General features: G+C 52.0%; 1 protein-coding gene across 24 annotated transcripts in view; it reads left to right on the top strand.

The window, feature by feature from the left end:
- The window catches only part of PPFIA4 (PPFI scaffold protein A4), a 52561-nt gene that overhangs the window by 8779 nt on the left and 16126 nt on the right, over nt 1–27656 (top strand). For 4 of the 24 annotated variants that reach the window (XM_086345813.1, XM_086345818.1, XM_086345805.1 and 1 more), the window contains exons 2-24: nt 6168–6571; nt 9836–9937; nt 10321–10485; nt 10833–10907; nt 11094–11183; nt 11734–11925; nt 12220–12366; nt 12622–12756; nt 14590–14673; nt 15097–15228; nt 15552–15614; nt 16491–16582; nt 18176–18284; nt 19812–20020; nt 21471–21711; nt 22162–22197; nt 22417–22550; nt 22854–23020; nt 24801–24897; nt 25382–25463; nt 26013–26213; nt 26880–26942; nt 27527–27553. In XM_086345813.1, the coding sequence (XP_086201939.1) occupies nt 6338–6571; nt 9836–9937; nt 10321–10485; nt 10833–10907; nt 11094–11183; nt 11734–11925; nt 12220–12366; nt 12622–12756; nt 14590–14673; nt 15097–15228; nt 15552–15614; nt 16491–16582; nt 18176–18284; nt 19812–20020; nt 21471–21711; nt 22162–22197; nt 22417–22550; nt 22854–23020; nt 24801–24897; nt 25382–25463; nt 26013–26213; nt 26880–26942; nt 27527–27553 (2877 nt within the window). In that variant the 5' untranslated portion in view covers nt 6168–6337. Of the gene's footprint in view, nt 1–5957; nt 6572–6743; nt 6897–9835; nt 9938–10320; nt 10486–10832; nt 10908–11093; nt 11184–11733; nt 11926–12219; nt 12367–12621; nt 12757–14589; nt 14674–15096; nt 15229–15551; nt 15615–16490; nt 16583–18175; nt 18285–19811; nt 20021–20190; nt 20330–21470; nt 21712–22161; nt 22221–22416; nt 22551–22853; nt 23021–24800; nt 24898–25381; nt 25464–26012; nt 26214–26879; nt 26943–27526; nt 27554–27656 lie in introns of those variants that run through there. The other 20 variants (XM_086345809.1, XM_086345811.1, XM_086345808.1 and 17 more) reach the window with 17 other exon arrangements.

Raw genomic sequence — 27656 nt, 5'->3', positions numbered from 1 at the left:
TACCTCTTTCCTCTTTTTTTTTTTTTTTTTTTCTCATGCCAGGCTGCCCTGAAGGTACTCTATGAAAAAGCCCAGTTTGCAAACACCTGGCTTAATTTAAATGGATAGCTGTGATGGCTGTAACTGTGGTTACTTTAGAAGTGGGCTGTTTTGGAAGATGTACAGAGACCTGCAGGCCTCTTTTCTGCCCCAGCCTCTGCCGTTAGTACCCCCTGGGTGGTGACAGTGAGAGTGACCAAGTGGTTCGACATGCCTGGGGCAGTGGCATTTTATATCTGAGTCCTGGTGCCTGAATTCACTGTCCTGATTTGGACAGCAAGTTCTTTGCTTACCCAAATGATAGGCCATGTCTTAGTAAGAGGTGGCTTATAATTCACTCCTGTGGAGCAGCTGGAGAGATGGGCTTCACAGGTATGGGCCCAGGGGAACCTGTCAGATAGAGCAGTCTCTTCCTGTGTCAGCTGACTATGCCAGCATTCAGAAGTTGAGTGTCTTAAGCTGGCAGTCAGTGCTAACCTGTGCTTGAGTAGCATTTTATACTTCTCAGAACAGTTTCATGTCTCTTAACTCCTTAGACCCTCATGACAACCTGTGAGATCACTAGATCATGTTACATGTTATGACTTTTATTTCCCAGATTTGGGAACCTGAAGCTCAGAGAGAGGAAGTCTCATTGCTGGCCCTTTAGAGACCCAGAGAACTGGATGCTTTTGAAGGGATTTGTGGCCAGCAGTGAGAAAGTATCAATAAAGCTTTTCCAAAAGTTTTTTCCTCTGGGAACGCTTCCTCTAGCTAATACAGATTTTTAGTTTTCTTACTGTATTTGGAGCGGGCTCAGCCTCAAGATGCTTCAGGAGCCTGAAATGCTAGGAATTAATACTTACTGAGTGTTTGATGGACACTGATGTCAGCACTTTGTGTATGTTATTGAACTCTAGTAATTCTCACATCTGCTATCTAAAGTGAATATTATTATCATCCCCATTTCACAGATGGAGAACCAAGGCTCAGAGAGATTAGGTATCTTTCCAGAGTCACATGAGTGGTTAGTGGAGGAGCCAGTCCATCAACTTGCTCCAGAGTCTGCCTTTTAAGGCAGGAATGGCCCCCATCTTGCTGTGAAGAAGTTTTAATTTTTTAGAGGGCAAGATAAGTTTTTTCTATTTTGAACTCCCCTTCTTTAAAGTGGGTCAGGGATGGACTTCCTAGAATGACTCTGTCACATGTATCCACTCAACTCTGTGTATGTCAGGCCCATGGTAAGTGTTGGAGAGTCCAAAGATAATTAGGTCATGGTTCTCACTCAAGAGTCTTCAGTTGAGTTGGTGTGCCACAAATAGAAGAAAAAGCTGTTCTGGGTCAGTAGAAGGGGCAATCTTATGTGTGGAGGGAATCAGAAAGGTTCCGTGGGGGAAGTGGTGCTTAAGAAGAGCTTAAGGGTGATCAGAAGTTCCTTAGATTAATATGGAAAGGAGACTAAGGCAGGCTGGATAAGGTGCTAGAAGCTCGTGAACAATAGGTGGATTCTGGGAGCTTGATGGTGAGCAGAGACAAGGAGTAGCAGGGAAAGGGGGCTTGGTGGGGCTTTGGAGAGGGGGCTGAGTGGGGGCAAGTCTTCTTGGGGTTTTGAGCTGGATCAGAAGAGGAACAAGGGGAGAGGATGGACTTCTGCATGAGAGGGAAAGAGAGGTGGGGAGCTGGACTACGTTCCACTGAGAGGATGGTGTCTGAAAGCCCCAGAGGGAGGAGGCTGAGGGCTCGGAAGAATGTCTGCTTTTGTAGTTCCTGTAGGAATAGGGAATATGGAGTGGTGTGGGAAACTCAGGCAGTCTCCTTACAGCTCAGTATAGAGCCAGCCAGAGGTAGGGGGAGAGGTTTGCTTAGGTGGTGGGTGAGGCTCTGTAGACAGGTCACTTCCAGTGGGGACGTGGCTGCCTCGTGACCATGGTGCCCGCTGTGCAGAGGCCTTCGCTCGGGCTAGAGGAGGGTTGGTGGAGGAGGGCTGAGGCAAGTGAACCCTTAGGCTCCCGTCTCCTGGATAAGGGTGAAAGGGGCTGGGGCCCAAGTGCCTTGGCTTCTTGGAAGAAACAGGATGCCTGAAGGAGTCGTGTCCACTCCCCTCTCCTCCATCCTCTACTCCTCTTTGGAGTCAGACAGACTGGAATTGAATCCTAGCTCTTTTTATTACTAGCCACATAGACTTGATTGCATGACTTGTCTCAATTCTCAAATCTGTGAAATGAGAAGAACTGTGTCTTCTTTGCAAGGAACTGGAGAATTAAAGTTACTATGTGTCAACCGATGCCACAATGTCTAGCACATGGTAAATTCTGAATAAATCATAGCTGCTTTCATAATTGTTACTGTTTTCCTAGATGACTCTCCCCCATTTCCTCAGGTCTTCACTCTTCCTCCAATTGGGTGGTATCTGACCTTCCTTTTTTAGCTCTTTACTCTGAGGTAAAGGGGCTCTCACCTTGAAGCTCCCCTTTTGCCTGGCTCTTGGCCCACTTACACTTGGGCACAGCTCCTGGAAGCTTTGCCCTGGCCCTTGGGTCTCTATGGAAGCCAATAGCTTTGTCCTTGCTGAGCTGTCTTACCATGGTGGGGCCTGCCATCTGGTAGGGCGGTGGGAAGCCAGTCTGTGTATGTGTGTGTGGTCACCCAGAGCATCACATCCAAGCGCCCATCCCTCCTGTTTGTTAGGAAAAGATGGGGGTGATTATTAGGGAGCCAGAGAGGTTTCAGAGTCTGCCTCTCCTGTATTCATAAGCGCAGAGGCCTGGTTTTCATCTGACCCTCCCTCTTCACACACACACATCAGCTTGGTTGGGGGCACTCCTCTGTTGTGTCACAGCCTGCCGACACTCCTCACCGCCACAGCTCCTCATATATGTCTGCTTTAGGGGCTGGTGGCTTTTGATCTGTGAGTGTTACTTAGAAATTGTGCAGGAGTTGAGGCTTCTGCTAGGTTGAGATGATAACTGCACTATTTAAAGGTGGCGATGGAACCAGAAAGAGCCAGTTGTCCCGATAGGGCTGTTCTCGAGCCCCCGTCTGCTCACCACACTAGTGAAGTTTGTGGGGGCAGCCGTAGGAAGTCCTGGACAGTCATCTCAGAGGCATCCGCCTGCCATGCACCTCTGGGCGCATCTTCAGCCTGCTCTGTGGGATGCCATTTCACTAGGGGGAGTGGAGTGGCTACCTGGCTCTTGGATTGGAAGGAGCCTGGGGAAGCGATGATGGTACCAAAGTCAGCTTCTCAGTTGCCAGGATGACTGGGAGGATTTCGGTAGGCCAAATCAGACCAAATGTCCAGCACATCACTGTGGGCAGCCTGAGATCCTATGTTCCCTTCCTGAGAACTTCTCAACCCCTTTCCTAGAAGGAACCATTAAAAACTCCACCCACAGGCCCACCTTTGCCCACTACTAACATAATTCAAATTCCCCTACAATCATGGGATGCTTTCTGCTTTCCCAGGCTCTTTATCTATGGTGTCATCCCCCTGAGATGGACTGAATAAGGGTCGTGGGTTCTGTCTTACAGCAGAGGTCTCAGTAAGTCAAGACAAACCCAGGATCACTCAGCTAGTCTGTGACAGAACTGCGGCTCAGGGCTCCAGAGTCCTAGCTCTGGGCTCCTTCCTGTGCGTTATGCTGTGGGCTGCCTGAGCTCTGCTGGACTCAGTCCCTGTGCTCCTGAGCACAGTGCTCTTTTCCAAAGCACAGCCTTTGCCACAGGGGCCCCTTCCCCAGACTGATCTTCTCTTTGGCTTCACACTTCTTCTTCGGGTGGGGGCAGGAGAGTGGGAAGAGATTGGGCATGGCTGTTGATGAGCTTAGAGAGATATGGTGGGGCCACTAACCACTAGACGCTCAGCCATGTCCGACTCTTTGTGACCCCATGGACTATAGCCTACCAGGCTTCTCAGTCCATGGGATTTTCCAGGCAAGAGTACTGGAGTGCGTTGCCATTTCCTTCTCCAGGGGATCTTCCCAACCCAGGGATCGAACCCAGGTCTCCTGCATTATACACAGACACTTTACCCTCTGAGCCACCAGGGAAGCCAGTGGCCTTTAAATCTCACAGAGTGGAGTGTTTCAGGTGAGGAGGGTGAGCGAGTCCGAGCAATTGCTGTCATTAGCATTAGTGAGACCACTGCTCTGGCAGGACTGGGGCAGTAGCTCCTCCTGTCTGCTCTGCTCCCAGCTACTCTGTGGAGCAGGGATATTGGGGTAACGTAGGGTGCAGACCAGGGTGCTACTTTTCACCTCGTGGGATCCCACCTTTTACAGTGGCTATCCAGTTTGGAGAAGGGCTCCCTGGGTCAGATTTTGTTTCCATTTTCTGTGTCTGGGAACATGTGTATGTCCTAAGGCTCCAAATCCTTTGTCTGCCAGTATACATACATATGTGGGCATATGTGTGCATATATGGGCACACCCACATGCTGCCTGAACTATTGGGTCCTCTGGGAATGGCCGTGGCTGTGGACTTGGGAGTTCTCTAGTTAGTGCTCTGACTTTTATCTCATCTGGGCCCATGTTTCTCCCCTGCATCACTTTTTCTGTCCCCCATTCCTGGGGGCTGGGGAGGGTAAGGGTGATTCAGGTAGAGGCTTGGCCCTTTTTTGGTTCTCCTGCTAGGTTCAGCCCTGCCACAGGGTGTCTGACTTCCTGTGTCTGACTTTTCACTTCACACTGGGTCCAGATGCTGCCTGTCCTCTCCCTGACTCTCCCAGTCTGCCACCAGAGGGTTAGACAAGAAGCTGTCTCTGAGTTTCCCAGATGTAGAAGGGGTAAGGAAGGAAGGAAAGCACCATTTATGAGGTTTCTGTGAGTCCTTATCACCGCACTGGCTGTTTCACATCCCATCGGTCCTAGAACAGGAGCTTTGAAGACAGCTTCCTCTGAAAACTGATTAGGTGGTAGCCTTCCAGCAGTGAGCAGGGAGACCAAAAGCTGATGGCAGGTGGAAATCCCCAGCTGTTGGCCACCTTCCTCAGTTCCCTTTCCTTTGCTCTGACCGCTGGGCATCCCTGTGCAAAACTCAAGGTGTTCCTGCCAGGCTGTGCACGTGTTAACCACCCTAGCCGGTGGCTTCTGACAGTGCTAGCATTGGTCAATGACTTGGAGGGAAAAGATTCCCAGACATGAGCAGAGGCCCGCCTTGGAAGCCCTGCCCTAGGAGGGTAACCCTCCCCACTCCCCGTCACCGATCCTTCACTTCATTCAGTCCCTGCTCCAGCCCATAGGAGGCAATTCATGAGTTCAGAGTGGAAGCCTACTGTCTGCCAGGGTTCAGGAGGAGGGGATGACTTGATCCAGAGACTTCCCTGAATGATGGGCATGGAGCAGATCAGGGTTCTCTGCCTGCCCCAGTGTCCAGCCTGGGCCTTGCCAGGTAGCCATGTTGTACCAGGGGTCAGGGTAAGAGCTACTCTGTCCCTGTTTCCTGTGACCCCAGCAGTCTATTCTGTATGGGACTCATATCCACTAAGAACTCTTTAACCCCTTCTGTACTCACCCTGGCCTGAACGTGGAGAAGAAACCTATGGTGGGGTAGGGACCCTGTTTCTCCCCCTCCCACTTGCACCGCCCCACTTGGGAGGACTCTGGCCACTTTCTGGCTGCTCTCTTGCCACTTACTGAATCATTTCTATATTTGGCCAGCAAGCCATGTGGGTCGGGGAGCCACTCCACTGCGGCTGCCCTTCTGACAGCTGGGGGTGGAGAAAGCTGGCAGCAGAAGCTGCAGCAGCAGGCATGTGCATTTCTAGGGAGAACTAAGGAAGGCACCATCTGAGTGAGAAAACCCGGAGGAGGGGCCTGCCCAGCTCCTCCCCCACGCCCCCACATTCTGCTCCAGGTTCCTGCGTTCTCTGCCCTCACCCATGCCTCCTCCTCTGCCCTTCTCTGCTCAGCTGCTTCTCACAGTAGTCTCTTCTCCAACAGACCACGGCCCTCCAGAAACGATGGTTGTCAGTGGACCCAGCTGGGACTCTGCCAGGCTGCAGTGCTCAGTCTAAGAGAAGGGTCCTCTCTGAGCCCTACTTGCTCCGCCTGTCATGGCCACACTCGGCTGCTTCCTCCTTGTCTGGGGACACAGGGTACCCAGCCCCAGCCCAGAGAGCTTAAACCAGGCCCTCTCACTCCGTTTCACAGGGGCACTCTGGGCACCAGGCCCCTTTCAGACTGAGACCAACTGATGCCATGGAGAAGCCCCTGCCCACCTCTTCACTCACCTGGTACTGCCCACTGTGAGACCTTTTCACTGAGACCCCCGGAGGTGCCAACCCTGTGAGCCACTCCCCTGTCCCCTGCCCACCCCCACCATGTGTGAAGTGATGCCCACAATCAACGAGGGAGACCCCCTGGGGCCTCCCCATGGAGCCGATGCTGACGCCAACTTTGAGCAGCTGATGGTGAACATGCTGGATGAGCGGGAGAAGTTGCTAGAGTCCCTTCGGGAGAGTCAGGAGACTTTGCTGGCGACACAGAGCCGGCTCCAGGATGCCCTGCATGAGCGAGACCAGCTCCAGCGCCACCTTAACTCTGCCCTCCCCCAGGTAAGGCCTGCCCGTCAGCATTTCTCTCCTCCCCTTCCCCTCACCCAGCCCAGCAGAGCCACACCTTCTGAGCCCTCAGCTCTGCATCTGTGAGCATCTCAACAGATGGAACTCACAGAGCATTTCCTCTCCTTTGCCTTGTTTCATAAAACCTTTCCCTGTTTCTCCCAAGCGCCTCAGGCTGAAACTGGCTTCACCTGGAGAAAAGGATGGCCTTTGATGCAGGAAAGCCCCGCCTTAGTGGCCAGCTGCAGTGAGCCCAGGCAGCCAGCAGGTGGCAGCCGGTACTGGGCAGGACGCTTCCCCTTGGCTGCTCTTCACCAGGGTCTGTTCTTGGAAGTGGTGGGTGGGAACCACAGAGAGCGAAGATGGGAGAAGCTTTAGAGACAATCTAGTTCATCTCTCTTTGCATGGATGAGAGAAACAAGAGGCATCCCGTGGACAATTATAGACAGAATTGTGACACTTCTCTTATTCTCCTCCGTCAACACAACTAGTAGCGATTATAGTCACCCTTTATGGCATCTTCTGTATGCTGAGCACTTTGCATGGGGTTTCCCTGACAGAATTCTCACAACTGTGAATTTGGTGCTATTATCACCATCACCTCTATTATACAAAGGATGAAATTCAACCTTGAGGAGACTGGTGAATTGCTTCTGACCGCCCTGCCGGTAGAGGAGCTGCCGGGGTGGAGGAGGAGGCAGCCCTGAGGAGCTGGAGTGCTCCTCTGCCCCTTGCATGTGGGGAGAAGGGCCAGAGCGGGCAAGGTTCCTGCCCAGGCTTCAGAAGTGTCCGCAGGGCAGAGTATTATGATGCTTTCTAGATGAGAATATGGAGCCCTGGTGAGGAACTGGGGTGAGAGGTGGGCCCATCCTACGCCCACTGTGTTTGGAGCCCTGAGCAAGCCCTGGGATGAAGGAACCACCTGCCTCTAGGGAGCTCATACACTAAAAAGGAAATAGACAAGAACCCAAACGACAGGAAGAGTGTGGAGGAATAGAAGAGGGGCTCCAGAGGACTGTTAAAATCATATCAATGAGTAAAATAGGGGCCAGATCATTGATCCTCATGGCAGCCCTTGAGGGACGACTGTATCTTTCGGATTAGACGTTTAAAGAGGTTCGACATTTTGCCCAAGATCACAAATGGGCAGAGCTGAGAACTGATCTTAATTCTGCTCTGGGAGCTTCACAAAGGCAGGGATTATGTCTATCTTGTTACTGTGTCTCCAGTGACCAACCAGGAGCTGGTACATGGTCAGCACTCCCAGAATTTTGTTCCAGTTTTCAGTGGAAGGAAAAAGCCTTCCACTAGGAAGACCCCAAGGAAGTGTGTCCTTTGCGATGGACTTTGAAAAATCAGGTGTTGGCAGAGGATTGGGAAGGAGGGAGAGGGAGCCCACTGAGCAAAGGTGTGGACTTTACTAGTGATTGAGAACAGCAGGTTACTCAGGTTAACTGGGTCTTAGGGTGTTTGGAAAGGAACTGTGAGAGAGAAGCTGGAACCAGCGTAAGAAGTTGGTATTTAATGGTGAAGACAACATTGCTTTGGGAGATTACCCTGGCAACAGTGTGTCAGATGGTAAGAGCTGGGGAGGGAAGTAGGAGGCACACTGCGGTGGGAAGACTAGGCAGTGACTGAGCCTGGATAAAGTAGGAGAGCTGATAGTGCCAAGTTAGGGGCTGGGGGCATGCCGTCAAGTGTTCAGGTGTGTGTGTGGGGGGGAGAATGTGTGCATGCACACGTGTGTGAGCTGGATAGCGAAGCTGCATGAGGCCAGGCCTGGCCTCCGGGATGGGAGCTGCTTGACTGCTGTTGCCCGTGGCTTTGAGAGAAAGGCAGGAATCATGAGCAGGGTCCGCGTCCGAGGCTTCTTAGGCTCTGGCATCTCTCTGTGCCCCTTGTCTCTTCCCTGTGTCTCTTGTCCCCTTGGCCTGATATGGAATGATGAAAGGTGATTGCTTTGAATTTCTTCCTTCAGTAGTGATTCTGTGCTGTGTGAGAGAGACTGCAGGTTGGGATGGGACTGTAGCCACTATTCAGTCACTCCCAGACCCTGAGCATCCACAGAGTTTGGACCCCTTAACTAAACACCTTTCTGGAATTAGTTGATGTCTAAGTATAAACAGATATGATAGGCCTGGGTCTTTGGGGCCAGCCTCTCACCCTCTGTTCTTGGCCTCATGGATGAGAGTGGGCTGGAAATGTCTCTCAGAGTGTCTGGGCCTATCATTGTGGGAAAAGACCCCTCAAAGGGATACTTTATACATGGGCATTCGACAAAGCCAGGACAAATGCCCTGGCATCAGGCCCCAGGATGGCGTGAGCTGGGATCCTAGAAGCCAGAGCTGAAGCCACATGGCTGATTCAGCAGATCTGTACACTCTTGTTTCTATGCAGGGTGGCCCTTCAGTCGTCTCATTTTTTTTGCTACCTGAAACTTGCAAAACTCTGGGAAGGGAGTAGAAAAGAGCTCTCCAGAACACTCACTTCAAAGCCCCCTTCTCTTCCTTCTTTAATATCCATCAATCTCTGTTTGGACCTTACTAACAGCAAACCAGAAGTGAAACTCACCTCCACCCGCTTCTACAGGGAAATGTCACTGGATTGTTGGAGAAACAAATGCAAAATGGGAGGGGGGAGCATAATCAGATTATATTGGTGGCTGCAGGAGGAAGGAATCACAGAGCACACTTGGTGACTTTCTCACTGTCATATCCAACTGTGTTCCCTTGCATGTACGTGGAATGCTTCTCCCCTCTGGAGAAACATATGCTAATAGTATGGATGGGTAGGGCTTCCCTGTGGCTCAGCTGGTGAAGAATTCACTGGCAATGCAGGAGACCCCAGTTCGATTCCTGGGTCAGGAAGATGCCCTGGAGAAGGGCTAGGCTACCCACTCTAGTATTCTTGGGCTTCCCTGGTGGCTCAGGCAGGAAAGAATCCACCTGCAATGTGGGAGACCTGGTTTTGATCCCTGGTTTGGGAAGATCCCCTGGAGGAGGGCATGGCAACCCTCTCCAGTTTTCTTGCCTGGAGAATCCCCATAGACAGAGGAGCCTGGCGGGCTACAGTCCATGGGGTCGCAGAGTCAAACACAACTGAGAGACTAAGCACATGTAGATGGGTAGGGATTTTTCTGGGGACAGTTGGTGGAAGTAGGGGACAAGTGACAGGATCCCACCACTCACGGACTTGGGCATGCAGGATACTGTGTAAGTGGTGGATCCTTAAGCACTGAGGGGCCTTGGGGATTTACAGGAATTTACCACCTTAACCCGGGAGCTGAGTATGTGTCGAGAGCAGCTTCTGGAGAGGGAGGAAGAGATATCAGAGCTGAAAGCAGAGCGGAATAACACGAGGGTAAGTGGGGTGACCTGGTGTGTGTTTGTGCTTTGGGGGGTGGGGAGTATGACCGAGGGAGCAGGCATGGCCAGCACATCCAGCCCCATACTCACCTCCTCTTGCCTTGTCTTCTGGGATGATAGTCAGTGTGTTCAACCATCAGTCCTAGGTGTTTCACCTCTAGCTGGGGGATCATGGGAAAGTCAGGGTCTTGAGAGAGAGGCTGGGACAGGTCTGAAGTTGGGGCAGTGCCCGTTTACCCACATGGGAGTGTCTCCGCATTCCAACAGCAGTACACACGGCAGGACTTGGGCTTGCTGGGGGTTTGTGTGGACCGTGCTTATAGCCCCCGAGGTGTAGGCTCACAGTCCTCCCTTGCACCCTCGCCTTCTCTCTGCCAGTTGCTTCTGGAACATCTGGAGTGCCTGGTGTCCCGCCATGAGCGGTCACTGAGGATGACTGTGGTGAAGCGTCAGGCTCAGTCACCATCAGGAGTTTCCAGTGAGGTGGAGGTGCTGAAGGCTCTCAAGTCACTGTTTGAGCACCACAAGGCCCTGGATGAGAAGGTACCTAGGCTAGCCGACAGCCTGCATCCACCCCCAATGCAACCATGGATACAATACAATACGGTCCAGTCCACCCCCAGTCTCTTCCCTGGAGCCTCCATGCATCCCTTCTCTGAGATTTGTGTATCCTCTGTTTAGGGAAAACTGCCTTCTAGCTTCCTAACTGGCTTACTCCTACCGTTAGTCCAATTTCCAGGTCCTTCTATTAGGTGCCCTCTCAGAAATTTGCCTTTTGGTAGGTCTTTCTCTTTGCCTCATGCTCAGTGATGATAGACCAAGCCCAGGCTTCTCCAGCTCAAGTCCAGAGGGTCCCTGTTTCTTTCTCCATCTCCCCTTTCCTTGGGCAGGTGCGAGAGCGGCTCCGGGCGGCCCTCGAGAGAGTGACGACTTTGGAGGAACAGCTGGCGTGTGCCCACCAGCAGGTAAGCTACTTTCCCTCTTTTCATCTGGAAGCCATGGCTGGGTTACACCTGTTCCCAACTCTGGTCCTCATCAGACTTTTCCCTCCTGTCTTAGCTGGAGATTGTTAGCTAACAAGAGGCATCTCTCTCTGGGAGGTGGGGGATTTGGAAGGTCTAGAAGGTTCTCTTCTCTTTGACTCCCTGAAGGTGTCTTCCCTACAGCAGGGGTCAGGGGTTCGGGATGGAGTGGCCGAAGAGGAGGGGACTGTGGAGCTGGGACCAAAAGGCCTGTGGAAGGTGGGTCACGGGGAGCTGCACAGAGGGGGCACGTCTTACCCCAGATGGGGTGTGGGCCCTGCCCAGCTTTCATGCAGTAGAGCGACTGCTTGAATTAAATTTGGAGCTTTCTCCAAGGTTATCATCTCTCTTTCCTTCTTCCCCTTACCCCATCTGCAAAGAAATCTGCAGGTTTTTCTTTTAGTGCCCAGTATGTACACTGGTAAGCATGTAACTGAATTGTTAGGAGCCATCTATCTAAGAGATCACTTCTCTTTCTGAGCCTCTGTTCCCCTAGTCATGGCCCTCTCTAGGTTACAAGAGACTGAAATAGCAGGTAAAACTAGAAATGATTGCTTTTCAAGAGAGACACAGGAGAGTGAGGGTGTTTGATTGTTGTTTGGCGTGAGGTCCTAGAGCTCAGAGGACGAAGGGTGTTCCTGGGACATGTGCTCTGGAGCTGGGGCAGAGCTGTGGCCTGCTCTGGATGTGCTGTCCTTCTGCCCCTCTCCCCGGGGCAGGGCAGGGAGGGGGTGCCTGACAGCTAACTGAGAGCTCCATGTCTCTGGAGGAGGACGCAGGCCAGGTTGAGGAGCTGCAGGAGCTTCTGGAGAAGCAGAACTTTGAGTTGAGCCAGGCCCGGGAGCGACTGGTCACCCTGACAGCAACTGTGGCTGAACTGGAGGAGGACCTGGGCACAGCCCGCCGGGACCTCATCAAGTCTGAGGAACTGAGCAGCAAACACCAGAGGGACCTCCGGGAAGTGAGCAGGGGCCTGGGCCTGACACTGTCTTTCTGGGTGCGGGCCTTTGGCACTTAGGAAGGCAGCTGTTGGATGTCCTGGGTATTGAGGGAGGGCCAAGTGAGGGCTGAGGAGTGTAAGACTGAATGCTCAGGGGGTCCGGTGTGGGGAGGAGTGGTGGAAGGGATGGGTCAGGATCAGAAGCTGGTAGGGGAGTGTGGCGGAGACACAGCCATTCTAGTGCGTAGGCACAGACAGAGTGGGGGCAGGAAGAAGCTGATGCCCTTCTCTGGCACCCTGTCCTCTCCTGCTCAGGCTCTAGCCCAGAAGGAGGACATGGAGGAGCGGATCACCACCCTGGAGAAGCGCTACCTGGCTGCTCAGCGTGAGGCTACATCAATCCATGACCTCAATGACAAACTGGAGAACGAGCTGGCCAATAGGGAATCCTTGCATCGCCAGGTAACTCCTGCATTTGGGGTTTGGGGGCATTGTACTCGAACCTGGAGGTCCTGATGATCATGCTTGACCCTCCCCTTGGTGGCCCAAGAGCCACTGAAGTACAGCAGGCCACCTTGGGAGAGGGAAGTCAGGTGTCTTTGGGTATCCTGGAATGAAGATGATCCCTGGCCTGTCACCTGCTCTCTCTTGAAGCTAGGGGTAGGGGACGCTTCAGTGCTCCTTCTTGACTCTCCTTCCCACCCCTCACTCTGCTAGTGTGAGGAGAAAGCCCGATATCTGCAGGAGCTACTGGAGGTAGCCGAGCAGAAACTTCAGCAGACGATGCGCAAAGCCGAGACGCTGCCAGAGGTGGAGGCTGAGCTGGCCCAAAGAGTTGCGGCCCTCACTAAGGCAAGTGGACACCGGCCTGGGAATCTGCCTCTGACTGCTGCTGCTTGAGCTCTCCTGGAGCCAGGCAGTAGGTGGAGACAGTGGGAGGTGTGATCGGCTGGGGCCAGGAAGCTGCTGCTCATTGCATGGCTCCAAGAAGCACACTTTCTTGTCTGTCAGATGGAAGAGTAACCCCTGCCCTTATCACTCCACAGGGGTGTGAGCCTCATGAGGGTGAGTGTAAGAGTACTTTAAGAAGTAGAAAAACTGCGCCAATGCAAAGTATTTTTATTATTATTTATACCATTGTGATTAATAGTAATACTGCCTTTTGGGGGAATCTGAAGTGGAAAAAAATAGGACTTTGATTTCTGGAAAAGTGAAATTTGAGAGGAGATATGATCAGAGTTTATACATCTCTCAAGGGGCTGGGAGTTTAGGCAAAGCATTTCATTTTTTGTCAGATTGAAGCATTCTAGATCTTGGGACCACCTCTGGCTGTTTGAAGGCTGCAACTTTTGCACAAATGAAAGGGAATATAATTTTACCCAAAGGATAATTAACTTTATGGAGGTGTATGGCTAAAAACAGCCTAGGTCTGGAAGAGCTGTGTAAATGCATGGATATGCGGTGGCTTAATCAGGAGAATTTAGGAGTGTTTACAGTGGGAAAGACTTTTCAGGGGTGCCCCATGTGGGATCACCATAGCTACCGCCTCAAGCAGTGAAGAGAAGGAAACCAATATTTAGTAAGCATCAGACCCTAGACCTCTGGAGGTGAGAGGCTGGCCATTGTGCCAGTGTGGCAGCTTGGGAGCTCTGCAGATGGAGCCTCCAGCCTGGCTGTGCCTCATACACGCAGGACCAGATTTACTTCTGCCACTGACTGGCTCTGTGACCTGGGAAAAGTCACTCCCTCCATAATTGGGTGTCTCTGTCATTATCTCTGTGATGAAGTCATCATCTCTATAATGATGGGGTTGAACTTGGTGATCTCTAAGCTTTTCAGGAAATATCCCCTAGGAATGAAGAACAGAGTTTAAAGTCCAGCAGAAGATATTGTGTGTGCGATCCTGAGCAGTCAGGTTTCATCACTCCAAAAACTGACCACAAGGGCTAGACCGAAGTGATTAATGTGTTCAGGAAGTCATTGTAGAAGGACTTTTAGAAGGGATTTCCTGACTATAAGATGTGTAATAATATTGAATACCTTGTCAAAAGAGACAGTGAGGTCCCCATCTTTGACGATGCATGAACAGAAGGGGAGACCACTCTACCAGGGCTGGTTTAACAGCAAAAGTAATCACCGTGGCTAGTATTTGTTGAGTGCTCATTGAGTCCTAAGTGTTTACCATGGATTATGACCTTTGGTCCTTGCAAAAGGCATAGATACTGTTATCACAGTGGAGGAGACAAAGGCTCATAGAGGTTCAGTAACTTGCCCAACATCACACAGCTGGGACGGGAGGGAGCCAGGATTTGAACTCCGGCTGGAGTCCGTGCTCCTATCTAGAGGCACAGAGATTTATGGTAGCTCATACTTTCAAGTGGCATTCTTTCTGGAGGCATGAGAATTTACAGTCTCTTGAGCTGCCAGCTCTGAGATAGTGCAAGGTTAGCCCTGAGCAGGAAGGAGGAGGTGTGGGTGGGCGAATCCGGCAGGGGTTGGGGTACGTGGGAAGAATGGCAGTGGTGGGGACACAATGCTCCGCTATGGTAGGTGGAGAGCTTGGCTTCACTTTTCCCTGAGGCCCTAATTCCCAAAGACTCCTGTGGCACCGGGGAGCATGGGATGCAAGGTCTGAGCAGGAGGAAGGATGATCTACAAGCTACACCGACCCATTCCTACCTCCAGGCTGAAGAGCGACATGGCAACACTGAGGAGCACCTCCGACAGCTGGAGGGACAGCTGGAGGAGAAGAACCAAGAGCTGGCGCGGGTGAGAACACCAGACAGGACTCTTTGGCGCCCCTCTCTGCCCCAGGGTGGTACCGCAGGATGGTCTGTGAACAGGGAAAGGAGGAGACTGGGAGCTGGACAAGGACCTAACTAGGACAGAGACAGACACATGGAGGAGCTGGGGGCGTGGGCAGGAGCACTGGAGAGAGGGGCCCCAGAGGATGGAAGTGGCCAGGTGGGCGCAGAACCACAGTAGGAACAGGTGCTTCCCTGCGGTTGTAGAGGGAGGGCCCAGGGGACCAGTGAGGCTGGGGTTGTAGAGGGAGGGCCGTGGGGCTGTGGAGGGAGGGCCACGGGGGCCTGTGACGCCGGGGCTGTGGAGGAAGGGCCGCGGGGGCCTGTGAGGCTGGGGCTGTGGAGGGAGGGCCGTGGGGACCTGCTGTCAGGCAGGCTGCATTTGCAGGTGCGCCAGCGGGAGAGGATGAATGAAGCCCACAACAAGCGCCTGTCAGACACAGTGGACCGGCTGCTTATCGAGGCGAAGGAGCGCCTGCAGCTCCACCTCAGGGAGCGCATGGTGGCCCTGGAGGAGAAGGTGCTGCGGACCACTGTTGGTGGTCAGGTTACTGGGAGGAACAGAGCTGGTGGAAATGGGGGGGATGGGGAGGGCAAAGGTGTGGGGAGAGCCCCGCGAGCAGGTGGGATGGGGCTGCAGCAGTGGGCTGTGGACCGGAGAGAAGGGAAAGAGCAGCTAGGGGATGGGGGGTGGTGGTTCGGGGGTCAGGTGGGCAAGGAGCGGCTGAACTGGAGAGCAGGCCGAGCGCAGATGGTCCTGGGAGGGGACGGCGTGGCCAGAGCTGGAGTTGGAGTCAGGGCAGGGAGAGGGAGGCTTCTTGGCTCACAGCTGATCTCCCCCAGAACACGTTGATCCAAGAGCTGGAGACCTCCCAGCAGCAGATTGAAGAGCAGCACCATCACAAGGTACCCAGTTGCTGGCCAGCCCTGCCAGCCTGGGAGGGCTGAGCTTGCTGTGTGGAAAGAACACACCTGTGTTTCACGTAGCTGCTCTCAAACCCAGCACTGTGCTAGCCAGTTTGTTAGTCCGTGTTCACATGTTACCCCACTAATCCTCACTAAAGCCTGTCACAGTGGATGTATCACCACCCACCTATAAAGAAGAAACTGAGCCATAAGCTTAGGGCAGAGAGTGGGTAGCAGAGAGACAGGGCCCAATGAAGGACTTGACAAAATGATTTGGTGGGGCTTCCCAGGTGGCGCTCGTGGTAAAGAACCCACCTGCCAATGCAGGGGACATAAGAGACGGGTTCAGTCCCTGGGTGAAGATCCCCTGGAGGAGGGCATCCCACTCCAGGATTCTTCTCTGGAGAACCCTATGGACAGAGGAGCCTGCTAGGCTGCAAAGAGTTGGACATGACTGAAGCAACTGGGCATGCAAGCACACGAACCTGGTGAAGCTCTTGCTTTCTGGAGATCTGGGGAGGATTGCCACTGTGTGCCCCGGCAATGTCTGTGAGGCCTGGGAGTTCGTGCGGGCCCCTCTGCTACCCGGCCTTATGTGCCATGCCTTTGTCGGCAGGGAGGGCTCAGCAGACCTGTTCTGCTCGAGTCCTTCCAGACAGAGCCCTCTTCTGGCCCTGCCCTGCCAACTCTTCTACTCACTTTCCAGCTGGACCTCTTCTCTTCTGGTGTCATCTGTGGTCTTGGCCTTGGGCCCCTGGGTTTGGACTTTGCAGTGCATTCTTCTGCTTCTCCCCAACTCTGCTGTTCTCTGTGTCCTTTTATCCCCTTTCTTCCCTACCGTTGCTGCTATCCCTACTATGGGTCTGCCTGGCACAGGGCCGCCTGTCTGAAGAGATTGAGAAACTGCGCCAAGAGGTGGACCAACTGAAGGGTCGAGGAGGACCATTTGTGGATGGCATCCACTCCAGGTATGCTCAGGAGGCAGGCACGCTGGGACGGGGTCCTGGATGGCCCTGGATGGACCCTGGGGGAGGAGACTTCCTCCCAACAAAAGACTGCTCAGGACCTCAGGGCCCTCCTCCTATTCAGGGTGGAACACTGAGGTTTAGAAAACTTGGTAAAGTCATCCAGCTTACTCGGGCAGTTTAAAAGGGAGCACCTGTCCTCTGAAGGATGCTGAGAGCCAATAGACCACAGCATGATCCTTCCCCACTGTCATGAAACACAGGGCATGATTCCTGCTTCCTTGACAGAGGGCATGTTGTTGAGAGGGGTCTACTGAATTACGTGCCCACCTGTGTCCCACAGGGCCTGCTCATGGGGAGTATCTGGTTCACTCTAGTTCTTTTGAGATAACTTAGTTAGGGCTCTGAACATAATGCTAGAATTAGGCCCATGTTTTAGAGAACTTCTGGGTTTTTCTTCATATTTTCTGAAGCATTTGGTATTGAACTCAGACATCAAGCCTGCACTCAATTCTCTGCCCAGAGAGGCAGGGTGATGATTGAGGAGACTGAAGTGGATGATGCTACTCAAGGTTCATGGCTTCTGGATATATTCTGTACAAACCAAAATGTCTTAGATCAGAACTCATTAGGTTCCCTATAGTCATGCTCTTGTTGTATCAGGGGAGTAGGGATCAGTTTTTTTGAAGAGAGAGAAAAGTAAATGTGTGTATGTATATGTGCAGAGAGGTAGCATAGGACATAAATTAGGAAAAGAGATGTTGAAGAGAAGTCTGTAGGTTTCTAGAGTGGTAGACACTTGGGTACCAATTTCAAGTTTATTAGGAATTATTGTACAGGAGTGTGGAGGGAAGCATCTTCCCAGGTGGCACAGTGGGTAAAGAATCAGCCTGCCAATGCAGGAGATGCAAGTTCAATTCCTGGGTCTAGAAGATCCCCTGGAGAAAGAAATGGCAACCCAATCCAATGTTCTTGCCTGGAAAATTCTATGGACAGTGGAGCCTGGTAGGCTACAGTCCATGGAGTCACAAAGAGTTGGACACGACTGAGCTACAGAGCACATATGGAGAGAAGCAGAGAATAGAGACAGGAAATTGTAGTTGGAATTCCTCCTACTCCTCCGTTCCTGTAGAATGCTAAGAAGAGACCAACCCCCTACCCCAATCAAAAAGACATAGCCCTGAGCACACCGAGCTATGTGGCATTGCTTTCCTTAGTGACTGAGGATTCTTGGCTTTGACTATAGAAGTACTGACCCCATCATAGAGCTGGAACTGAGTTGCGGAGAAAAGTGGCAGTGAGGATAAGCAGGAACTCCCCTCTCCCTCCAGATACCTTGTGTACTGTTTGAAGGTTCTTCTTGTATTAAATGAAAAGCTACCTGCCTAGAACTTACTCACCTGGATCATTCTCATTCCTGAAGCACCAGAGAATAAACCTAATCTCTTGCTTACATGGAAACCTTTAAATCATTTACAAAAGTCATGTCCTTCTCTTCTCCAAGCTGAAGAGCCCTTAACTCTTTGGGGCCAGTGGGTGTGAGCTGGGGCTGTCAGACCTCAGGGCTCACCTTTTCTCCTCCATCCACCACTCCAGGGCGTACCCGAGCAGTGCAGCGGATGTGCGGTTCTCCCTGAGCACCACTGCCCACGCGTCTCAAGGTCTGCGCCGTTGTCACTCAGCACGGCGGGAACCGCCTGCCGAGGTAAGGGGGTGGAGGGGTGAGTGTGGATGGGTCTCCCCAGGGGAATCTGGGGTCAGTTCAGCCACGTGTCTGGCTCTGGTTTCACAGACAGCTGGTGTGCGGGGCACATCCTCCCCCTACCCTCCCCCATGTCAGTGACAGCTGCAGCCTCGGGGTTAAGGCCGTCATCAGCTACAACAGCTGTGTTTCGCCTTGACCTCCTGATGGGCAAGAGGTAGGGGCTGGTGGGTGGCCAGCCAGTCCCTGAGGCCCCGCTGAAGCCTGTGCACGTGTGCCTGGGTGTTTTAGTGGTGGGGGTGGGGGAAGTAGGGCCAAGATGGAATTGGCAAGCTCTCTGAAACAAAAGCTGTGGTTTATGGGGGAGGTGAGGGCGGGATAACAGGTTAACTGACCCTTGGGATGGCTCCTGCAGTTTCCTGAGAAGCATGTAGTTTCTGTGGGGTCTGCCTAGGAAGCTGAGAGGAAACAGGAAAGATTAGGGGCAGAAAAGGACTGACTTCAGTCTTTTGGGGAAGTCTGATTCCTTCCTAGGCTCATAATTGTTAACCATGCTCTGTCTTGAACGCAGGTTCCCTACATGCTCTAGGGCGCTAGAAGATAGAGGTAGAGAAGGAGGGAACTCCTATCTGATGGGGAAGGATTCATCTCCGCCCTTAGGGGAACCCCTAAGGGGGGGAGTTGACGTCTGAAATCATCTCTTTTTCTCTCTCCCCTCTCTCCTTGTCCTCCTTCTGTTTATAACAACACAGCAGCTGCCCAGGAGCTCAATCTAAAGGCTGCAGGAGTGAGAAAAGAGCCCTGGGGGGTTTGGGACACAGAAGATAGGGTTAGAGATGGGCTCTTCCCTTTTCTTCCCCGATCTCACTCTCCCAGCCCAGTTCTGTGCTCTTTGCACTTCTAGGCCTTTGTCTACCAAAGAGGTTTGTAGGACGATTTCTGAGAAGCTGCCTCCTCTGACGGTTGACCAGAGGGTTCTGTAATGTGCTAAAAGTCTGTGAGACACAAGACAGTTAGGCCTGCTTGGTTTTCTCTTGTTCACTTTACCTTTTGTGTGCATAGAAATGGATAGACTTTACATAATACTTACTTGGTGCCAGACACTGTGCTAAGGGCCTTACATGCATTTCCTAATTTAATCCTCAGAGCTAACTATGAGGTAGATACTGTTACTGTTCCCACTTTACAGATGAAGAAACTAAGGCACAGAGAGGTTAAACAGCTCTTTCATAGCCGGGACTTGGTGGAGCCAGCATTCAAAGCAAGGCAGTTTCTGGAATCTTTTCCTAAGTATTCTGCTCTCTGCCTCCTTGAGTTTGGGTAGTGTTTCTTAGACTTTAACATACAAGTAAGTTATCCAGGAATTTTGTTAGAAGGCAGAGTCTGAATTACTGGTCTGGGATGGTACCTGAGATTTAGCGTTTCCAACAACCTCCCGGGAAATGTCAGTGCTGCTGCTGTAGGTGGGGAGGGTCCTGTTCCTCAGCCATCGCGTGTGTCTCACCCACCTCTCTATCCTTCCCTGCTAAGGACTGGGAGCCATCTCCACTGCCTGCGCTGCTGGTCCCGACAGCCACCCCTGCCTTTGACAGTGACCGTGAGATCTCTGATGTGGATGAGGATGAACCAGGGGGTCTGGTGGGCTCCATGGACGTTGTCTCCCCCAGCAGCCACTCAGATGCCCAGACCCTGGCCATGATGCTGCAGGAGCAGCTGGATGCTATCAACGAGGAGATCAGGTTAGGGCAGGGGTGGAGGGCCTGGGAGGTTCCTTGAAGGATAGAGGCTCTTTGTGTTTGAACACTGCAGGAGAGATTCTATATGTGTTTGCTTGTCTCTTACAGCTGCACCTTGAGTGCCATCGTCTAGGGACCCTGTGTGGGGATCAGGCAAGGTTCTGGCACAACGCTGATGGAGAGGGGCAGGACTTCAGATTGACTTCTCAGGCTTCATTTTTCCTCCCAGGTCTTCGGAGGCTGTGTTCCTGACCTCCTACAGCTAAACACAATCACTTTTGTGTAGTTCCCACATACTGAGGCCAACTCAGGGTGAGAGCTTTTGTCAGTCTTATCACAGTCACTGGAGGAGACAGCATTATTTCCATTTTACAGACAAGGAAACAAATAAGATAGATTAAATGATTTGCCCAAAGCAGTGCAGTAAGTGGCAGAGCCAGGATTCAAAATTTTCTAAACTCCGTGCACTGTGTCATGCCTTCCATCCTTCATGAAGCATCAGACAGAAACCACTGGCAGGGAATGTTATCAAAATCTACACTTTACTCCATTTTTATAGAGAGTTTATTAACGTTTGTGACAAATGGCAAAGGAAAGTCCAAAGCAAAGAACGTTAGTGCTTTACAGGGCTGTAGGGGTCATCTGGTTCAGTGGTTCCCACACTTTTGGATTTCACAGACAAGCTAAAAAGAAAATACTACACAGACACACACACACACAGAGAAGGGTACTAACATAGTACTGCCAACTTTCATTCTGCAAAATGAAACAGTAAAGAAATTACCGTCTCCTGTCATAACCATTCTATCAAAGAAAGGATATTTTAATATCCCTGAAGTTGGAAAGATATGCTCTGAGAATAAAGATAGGTCCTACTTCTAAAGGATAGTTGACGTCGTTACATTTGTGTGTGTGTGTGTGTGTGTGTGTGTGAGTGTGCATACACACATTTCTCTCTGAGTGCCTCCCCCATACACATAACATTATCACTACTACTCTAATTTTTCTGTGGAACAGGGAACATTCCATCAGGGATCAGCATCAATTAAAGGTTCTGTGTTTGAGAACTACTGACTTAGACCACTCCTGACATTGGGTATATTGGGAAACTGAGGCCCTATAGATAGTGGTAGGTCAAGCATTCTAACTTCCGGGAAGGTTTATATTCCACTGACTGACTTGCCTCCTTTCCTAGCAACTGCTTTTGTTAAACTAGGGAGTTTTGTTACGTTAGGCCAGTTAACTAGACAGAAAATTGCTAAGTTGTAGTGGGATAGAACCAGCTGTGCCCACAAGGCCTTGTATGTCCCTGCAATGCCCCCGAACACTGGGATACACCTGAGCATCACCTTGTACCCTGGGTCACTGGGTGGTGACTCAGGCAGTGCCCACACGTGCCTCCTGCCAGTCCTCTCTGGGCTAACAGTGAGGCCCGATTTTGCCTACCTCCCAGGATGATCCAGGAAGAGAAGGAGTCCACAGAGCTCCGTGCTGAGGAGCTGGAAACGCGAGTGACTAGTGGCAGCATGGAGGCCCTAGACCTGACCCAGCTGCACAAACGCGGTTCCATCCCCACCTCTCTGACCGCCCTGTCCCTGGCCAGCGCGTCCCCTCCACTCAGCGGCCGTGCCACACCTAAGCTTACCTCCCGCAGTGCTGCCCAGGACCTGGATCGGATGGGGGTCATGACCTTGGTGAGAGACTTGGGGCAGTTGATGAACAACCTTGTCATCACTAGGCTCTGCTTCAGGGTTGACCGAGGGGAATTGACTGCAGGGCTCACTCTCAGTTGGGTCACAGCATTTTCTTCTTATGATGTGTATAGACCTTGGCACGCCAGGTTACCAGCACATCGTTCTGGGTTTGGGAAGAGCTACGTGGTTACTTTCTTGCCCTGTCCCCTTGGATAATGCTTAAGAAACTCACCCAGCCCCCACACGTCTTTCTGTCTTTCAGAGGAAGCCCTGATTTATTTTTTTTTCAAGCCAGTTTTTTGTTGGTTTGTTTTGCTGTGATATTCTCTTCAGGTCTGTATAAGGTGCTGAGTCCTATCTTCTCATCCTAAGACCACTGGGTTCCCCTTAGGGTAGACGTTCAAGCATCCAAAAGGTGAGTCCAAGCTCACCCTCCACTCTCTCTTCCAGCCCAGTGACTTAAGAAAGCATAGGAGGAAGCTGCTGGTGAGTGCTGCCTGATGACCCAGGTACTAACAGGTTAATTTTCCCCCACCTTTCCCTTTCAATTTCTCCCCCGTGGGCCCTTGAGTCTGAGTCTGAACTCTGAGAAGCCCCGGCAGGGCCTCCCCTCTGCCGCTCTCTACGCCCCTCCGCCTATCTGGGCTGGGTCAGCAAGCCCCCGCTCTCTCCCTCTACCCCCTGACGGCTCCACTGTCTGTTCAGTCACCAGTGTCTTGGGAAGAGAACCGAGAGGATAAAGCCACCATAAAATGTGAGACTTCTCCTCCTTCCTCACCCAGGACACTGCAGCTAGAAAAGCTTGGCCTCCCTGCCCTGAGCCAGGAAGAAGGCAAGAGGTAAATGGAGCAGACCCCATCTCAAGCCTCTCCGTCCCCAAGTTTACCTCGTCCCTCTCTCTGCCTCTGAACAGGCTGAACCTTACCTGTCCCAGGTGTCTGAACATCTCACTTCTCTTTGAAACACCATGAGAGAAGGACATTTCCATGTCTCTTTTGGTCCCGTGCTCTGATCATACCCCCCTTACCCTTTCAATCCTGACATTTACTGTAAGTTCTTCCTGAAGTCTAGTTCCCATCTCTCATGCTGTAATTTAAGTATATTTCTTTTCATCCCACCCCGTCCTGGCTGTCATCCTGTAGTGCTTTGGAGGATCCAGGGAGCAACCCCAGCAGCAGCAACAGCAGCCAGGACTCCTTGCACAAGGGTGCCAAGCGCAAGGGCATCAAATCATCCATCGGCCGCCTGTTTGGGAAGAAGGAGAAAGGCAGGCTGATCCAGCCGAGCCGGGATGGACCCACAGGCCATGGTCTCTGTCTAACCCTAGTAAATGGGTGTGAGTAGGGGAGGAGCAGGAGGGTGTCCTTGGATCCAGCCTTGTCTGCCAGGGACCAGGGGGCAGAAGCCACAGACACCGAGATTCCGCTCCAGAGAAGCACTTTTCTGTCAGAGCTGTTTCACAGCTGGAAGGGCTGCTTCATGAGGTGGTAGTTCCTGCCATGAGAAGTGTCAGGCATCAGATGAATGGCTGTTTATTTGGTATGCTGTAGAAGGGCTTCCTGTATCAAGTGTGAGGTTGGACCTCTGAGGTTTCTTCCCGTTTGGAGGTTTTCTAGTGTACTGTGCTCAGGACCTTCAGGAGAAATTTTTTGGATGTTTTTTTCTCCTAGGAGAGTCACTTGTTAATTCCTAGTATACCTTGCCTCCAAGACTCAAAATATCCTAATGCCTAATCATAACTTGGTAGACACTGTAGTCAAGTAAGTACTTGGGCGAGGGTAGCATTATTAACAGCTCTATGATAATATAAAGTTCCAGTGTGTGCTTGACATGTGGTAGGCACACCGTAAACGTGAGCTGTCTTCCTGTCCTTCCCCTGTTCCTTCTTTCCTTTCTTCCTTTCCCTCCCTTCCTCCTTTCGTTGCCCTCATCTATCCAGTTATTGGCTCAACAGACATTTATTAACTACTGTAGTAAAGCAAGGCTTCGTAATAGGTATCAGAGCAGTAGTCATTCCTTCAAGGAGTTCAGTTTCTAATGAAAAAGAAAAAGAGATGATTCCAAAACAATATTAAAATAGCAATATGCTCTGGGTGCTTCTGGAACTCAGAGGTCAGTTATGGAGCATTGGGAATGACAGGAGTGACTTTCTCTGCTGGGCAACACCAGGGCAGAAGCTTGAAGGCTAAGTGGGAATTAGCCAAGAAGAAGCATTTGTGTGTGAAAGGGGGACGGGGTGGGTATGAGAGTTTGGTGCACAGGGAAGGGTGTGGGAGAAGTGGAAGAGGTGGGTTTAGATCCTAGGCTGGGGCGAGCTCACAGAGGCCTTGCAAAATACGTTGTGGAGCCAGCCACAGACGGGAGGGGCCAGGGCTGAGGAGGTCTGGCAGTGCAAGAGGCATCTTGTGTTGGAGCCTTATGATTTCCTATGTTCCCCACACCATGTTGGCACCTAAACCTAAAACAGCATTGCAGATTGATTTCTGGATTACCCTCTGCCCCCTGTATACTTGTGAGGAGTGACTGGGACTTAAATGAATTCTACAATGCTGCCCCTGCCATGAACTCTGGCATCAGTTCAGGAGATCCTTAAGATGACAGAGCCATGCATGTTCCATTTTGTGATTTGTGCAAGTGAGTGGCCCTGAGAAAGGGGCCCAGACACACATCTCTGAGCATGCCTGTTTCCCCACACCAGCCCAGGCCACGCTAATCCTGGCTGAGCCCAAAGCCCAGTCTGGCTTTCCAAGTTTCCTTCACAGCTTGGTCTGGAGGAGGGACAAGTTCTGCTAGGATTCTGCTGCTGTTAGGGTGGAACAACTTCTAGCCATCTGGCTGGAAAACATTTACAGAGCTGGGGCCCCCACGGGAAGGCTCTTTGGGCTTGGGGGTGACCCACTTGATGCCACTGTGGGACCGCCGGGTTGTAGGGATGTTGTGTGGAGGCTCCAGGAAGAATGGGTGGTCCCCTCAGGCCTGCAGGCTCTCCTGTGCTGAGGCGCGTCCTGCTGGTCTGCTCTCCAGTCCTGACCCAGGCCATGGGAGGAGAAGCAGAGGACCTAGCTGATACGCTGTCTCTTCCATTCTAGTTGTACTACTAACAGACTCTGAGCTCGGTCTGCAGGAGCCCATGGTGCCTGGCAAGCTGGGAACCCAGGCAGAAAAGGACCGAAGGCTGAAGAAGAAGTAAGAACCACAGGCTAGGCTCTGCCAAGGTGGGGTCCAGCCCTTCACTCACTGTCGTGCCCCAGGACTGCCATGGGGCTGAGCTCAGGCAGTCAGAGCCCAGCAAGGCCCTTTCTGAACTGAGTTGGCCTGGTCTAAGTGGGGGCTGGGAGATTGTTCTTAGGATGACCTGAGCAAGAAGGAGACAAGGGCGCTTTGGGAGAAGGAGACAAGTGTGCTATGACCCAGCACCTGGGATCTCTGACAGAGCAGACAAAAATGTCTGTGCAAACAAACTGAAAGCCCTCACCTCTGGGAATGGAGAGGTGTTGCTCCCCATGGCTTCGTGTTACACTGTTTCAGGCATAGAGCAAAGGTGGCAGTCCTGTGGTGAGGAGCTGGGGTAGTGGGAGCCCACATCTTGGCAGAGCCCATGGTCCCTGAGAGTAAGCATGGTTGACAAAGAAAAAAGGACTAGTAAATCTGTTGTTGTTCTTCCTGAAAGACACCAGCTGCTTGAAGATGCCCGGAGAAAAGGAATGCCCTTTGCCCAGTGGGACGGCCCTACTGTGGTCTCCTGGCTAGAGGTAAACCTGGGCAAAGGGAGTCCAAGTCTACTCGGGTCTGGTGGGAAGGATGAGTGAGAAAGGATAAGGACTCCTTAGGCACAGGGGTGGCATTTCTAAAATTTTCCCCGCATGTTTCTCCCCTGCGAAGTGCACAGTGCCATATCTAGCACTTAGCCAACACCCCCTTTTCCCAAACATACACACCTGTTACTTTGGAGGACATAATGGATATTATATTCTGATGTCTCTCAGGTGGCTAAGTCTGGGAATTAATCATCATTGAGCCATAAGACTTTCACAGGTGGTTTCACTTTTCCTATAGCTATCCCCAGGAGCTGATCACCCACGCTGTGTTGGTAAAATCCCTTCACCTTCCCAGGCCTCAGAGTTTCCTGTTAAATGAGAAAAAGCATTTGGTGATGGTCATTTCCACATGTCTAAATTCCTCTGCTCTGCATTTGCTATTCTGGGACCATGGATGAGGCCTGACCATTGCCTCTCAGTATTGAGTGAAGCCCAGATCTTGGGGAAGGGTCTGAATTTACCCTCTGTGCCTCGTATCTGCAGCTCTGGGTGGGGATGCCTGCTTGGTACGTGGCAGCCTGCCGGGCTAACGTCAAGAGTGGCGCCATCATGTCAGCCCTATCGGACACAGAGATCCAGCGAGAAATTGGCATCAGCAATGCCCTGCACCGGCTCAAGCTCCGGCTGGCCATCCAGGAGATGGTGTCGCTGACCAGCCCCTCTGCCCCGCCCACCTCCAGGACTGTGAGTGGCCTCTCCCTCACCTAGAATATTTTCAGAAGCCCCAGAATAGTGTCTGCAAAGTTTCCCATGGGTCATTGGGAAGAGGATAGCATTGAGTCCTGTCCCTTCCTGTCCCCACAGAGGGTTCCACCTGGCCTCCAAGAGGTGGTAGCACTGATTCAGCAGGATCTCAGCAGGTGTAATTCCCTGCCTCCCACATACTGCCCATGAGCTCCATCTCCCCAGTTCTCCCTCTGCCAGGAATTCTAGATCTTTGGGCAGAGTTTGCAAACAGGGCCTTTGTGGGAAGCAGAGGAAATAGGGCATTTGTAAATTCTGGCCCTCCAACCTCTCCAGAAGAATGTAAACCTGTCCATAGAGGCCCAGAGGAAATCTTTCACTGTAGTCCATCTCTGTGATTGGGTTAGTCCGTATACCAGATTCACGCCATTTATTCATATTCATTCAGAAAAATTTGCTGAGTACTTCTGTGTGCCAGACACCGTGCTAAGCAGTGCAGACACGGTAATAAAAGAGAGCTGCTCAGAGCTAGACTGCAGAATTCTGGGCTGGGCCTGTGATGGGACTTGGGGAAGGCAGCTCTGTCCTTGTCCTGGAGGCTCTCAGCCTGATAGGGAGCCTAGGCACCCCAGCACAGGACCAGCTAGGTTTCTTCTCTGCCTGCAGTCTTCTGGGAATGTCTGGGTCACCCACGAAGAGATGGAAACTCTGGCAACGTCCACTAAAACAGTGAGTCAGGCCCTGGGTCCTGGGTCTGGGGTTAGGACTGATGACTTGCATGAGGATGAGGGGAAGGTTATAGGAAGGCAAAGGGGGTTGCAGCTGATACAGTATAAGCTTGGGATCCCTGCTGTTTGATGGAGTTCTGCTCTCAGAGTGGTGAGTTGGTGGGAGAGAAGTGAGAATGGAAACAGTTCGTGGGGGTGGGGGTGCATCCCAGGGGGCTCACAGGCTCACGCTAGGCTCCTAATGTACTGCAGAGAAGAGGAGGGCTTGGGAACATCTTGCCCAGCTACAGACATGAAGCCAGTCTTTGCCCTTGCGCTGGATCCTTGGGGAAGGAACAGGGAGGGTGATGAGGACCTGGGAACTTGGCTGCCTGTGATTCTGCCACACACACATTTGATCCCCGTTCACTGCAAACCCAGGCATGTGCACCACCTTCTGTGCCGAAACCATCCCAGCAAGCTTTCCCTAGTCACCCATCCCGCTGCTGGGGTGTCTGCTCTTTCCTCCTGATGGGGCCTTGGGTGGAGGCTGCCAGGTTTCTTGATTTTGCCTCTTTCCCCCTGACATGCTGCACTTGTTCCCAGGACAGTGAGGAGGGCAGCTGGGCTCAGGTAAGACCCTGTCCCCTTGTTCAGAACCAACTCGCAGCAGTTTGGGGTGGTGTTCTCCCAGCAGGTTTGCTCCTGGAGGACTCTGAGCCCTGGTCTTTTAGGT

Source organism: Bos grunniens, chromosome 16 (genome assembly GCF_055505025.1).
Source record: "Bos grunniens cultivar Pamir isolate PY7600 chromosome 16, Bosgru_T2T1.0, whole genome shotgun sequence".
NCBI classification, from domain to species: domain Eukaryota; kingdom Metazoa; phylum Chordata; class Mammalia; order Artiodactyla; family Bovidae; genus Bos; species Bos grunniens.
The sequence above is the reverse complement of the archived record's forward strand: the minus strand, read 5'-3'. Positions and strand labels throughout refer to the sequence as shown.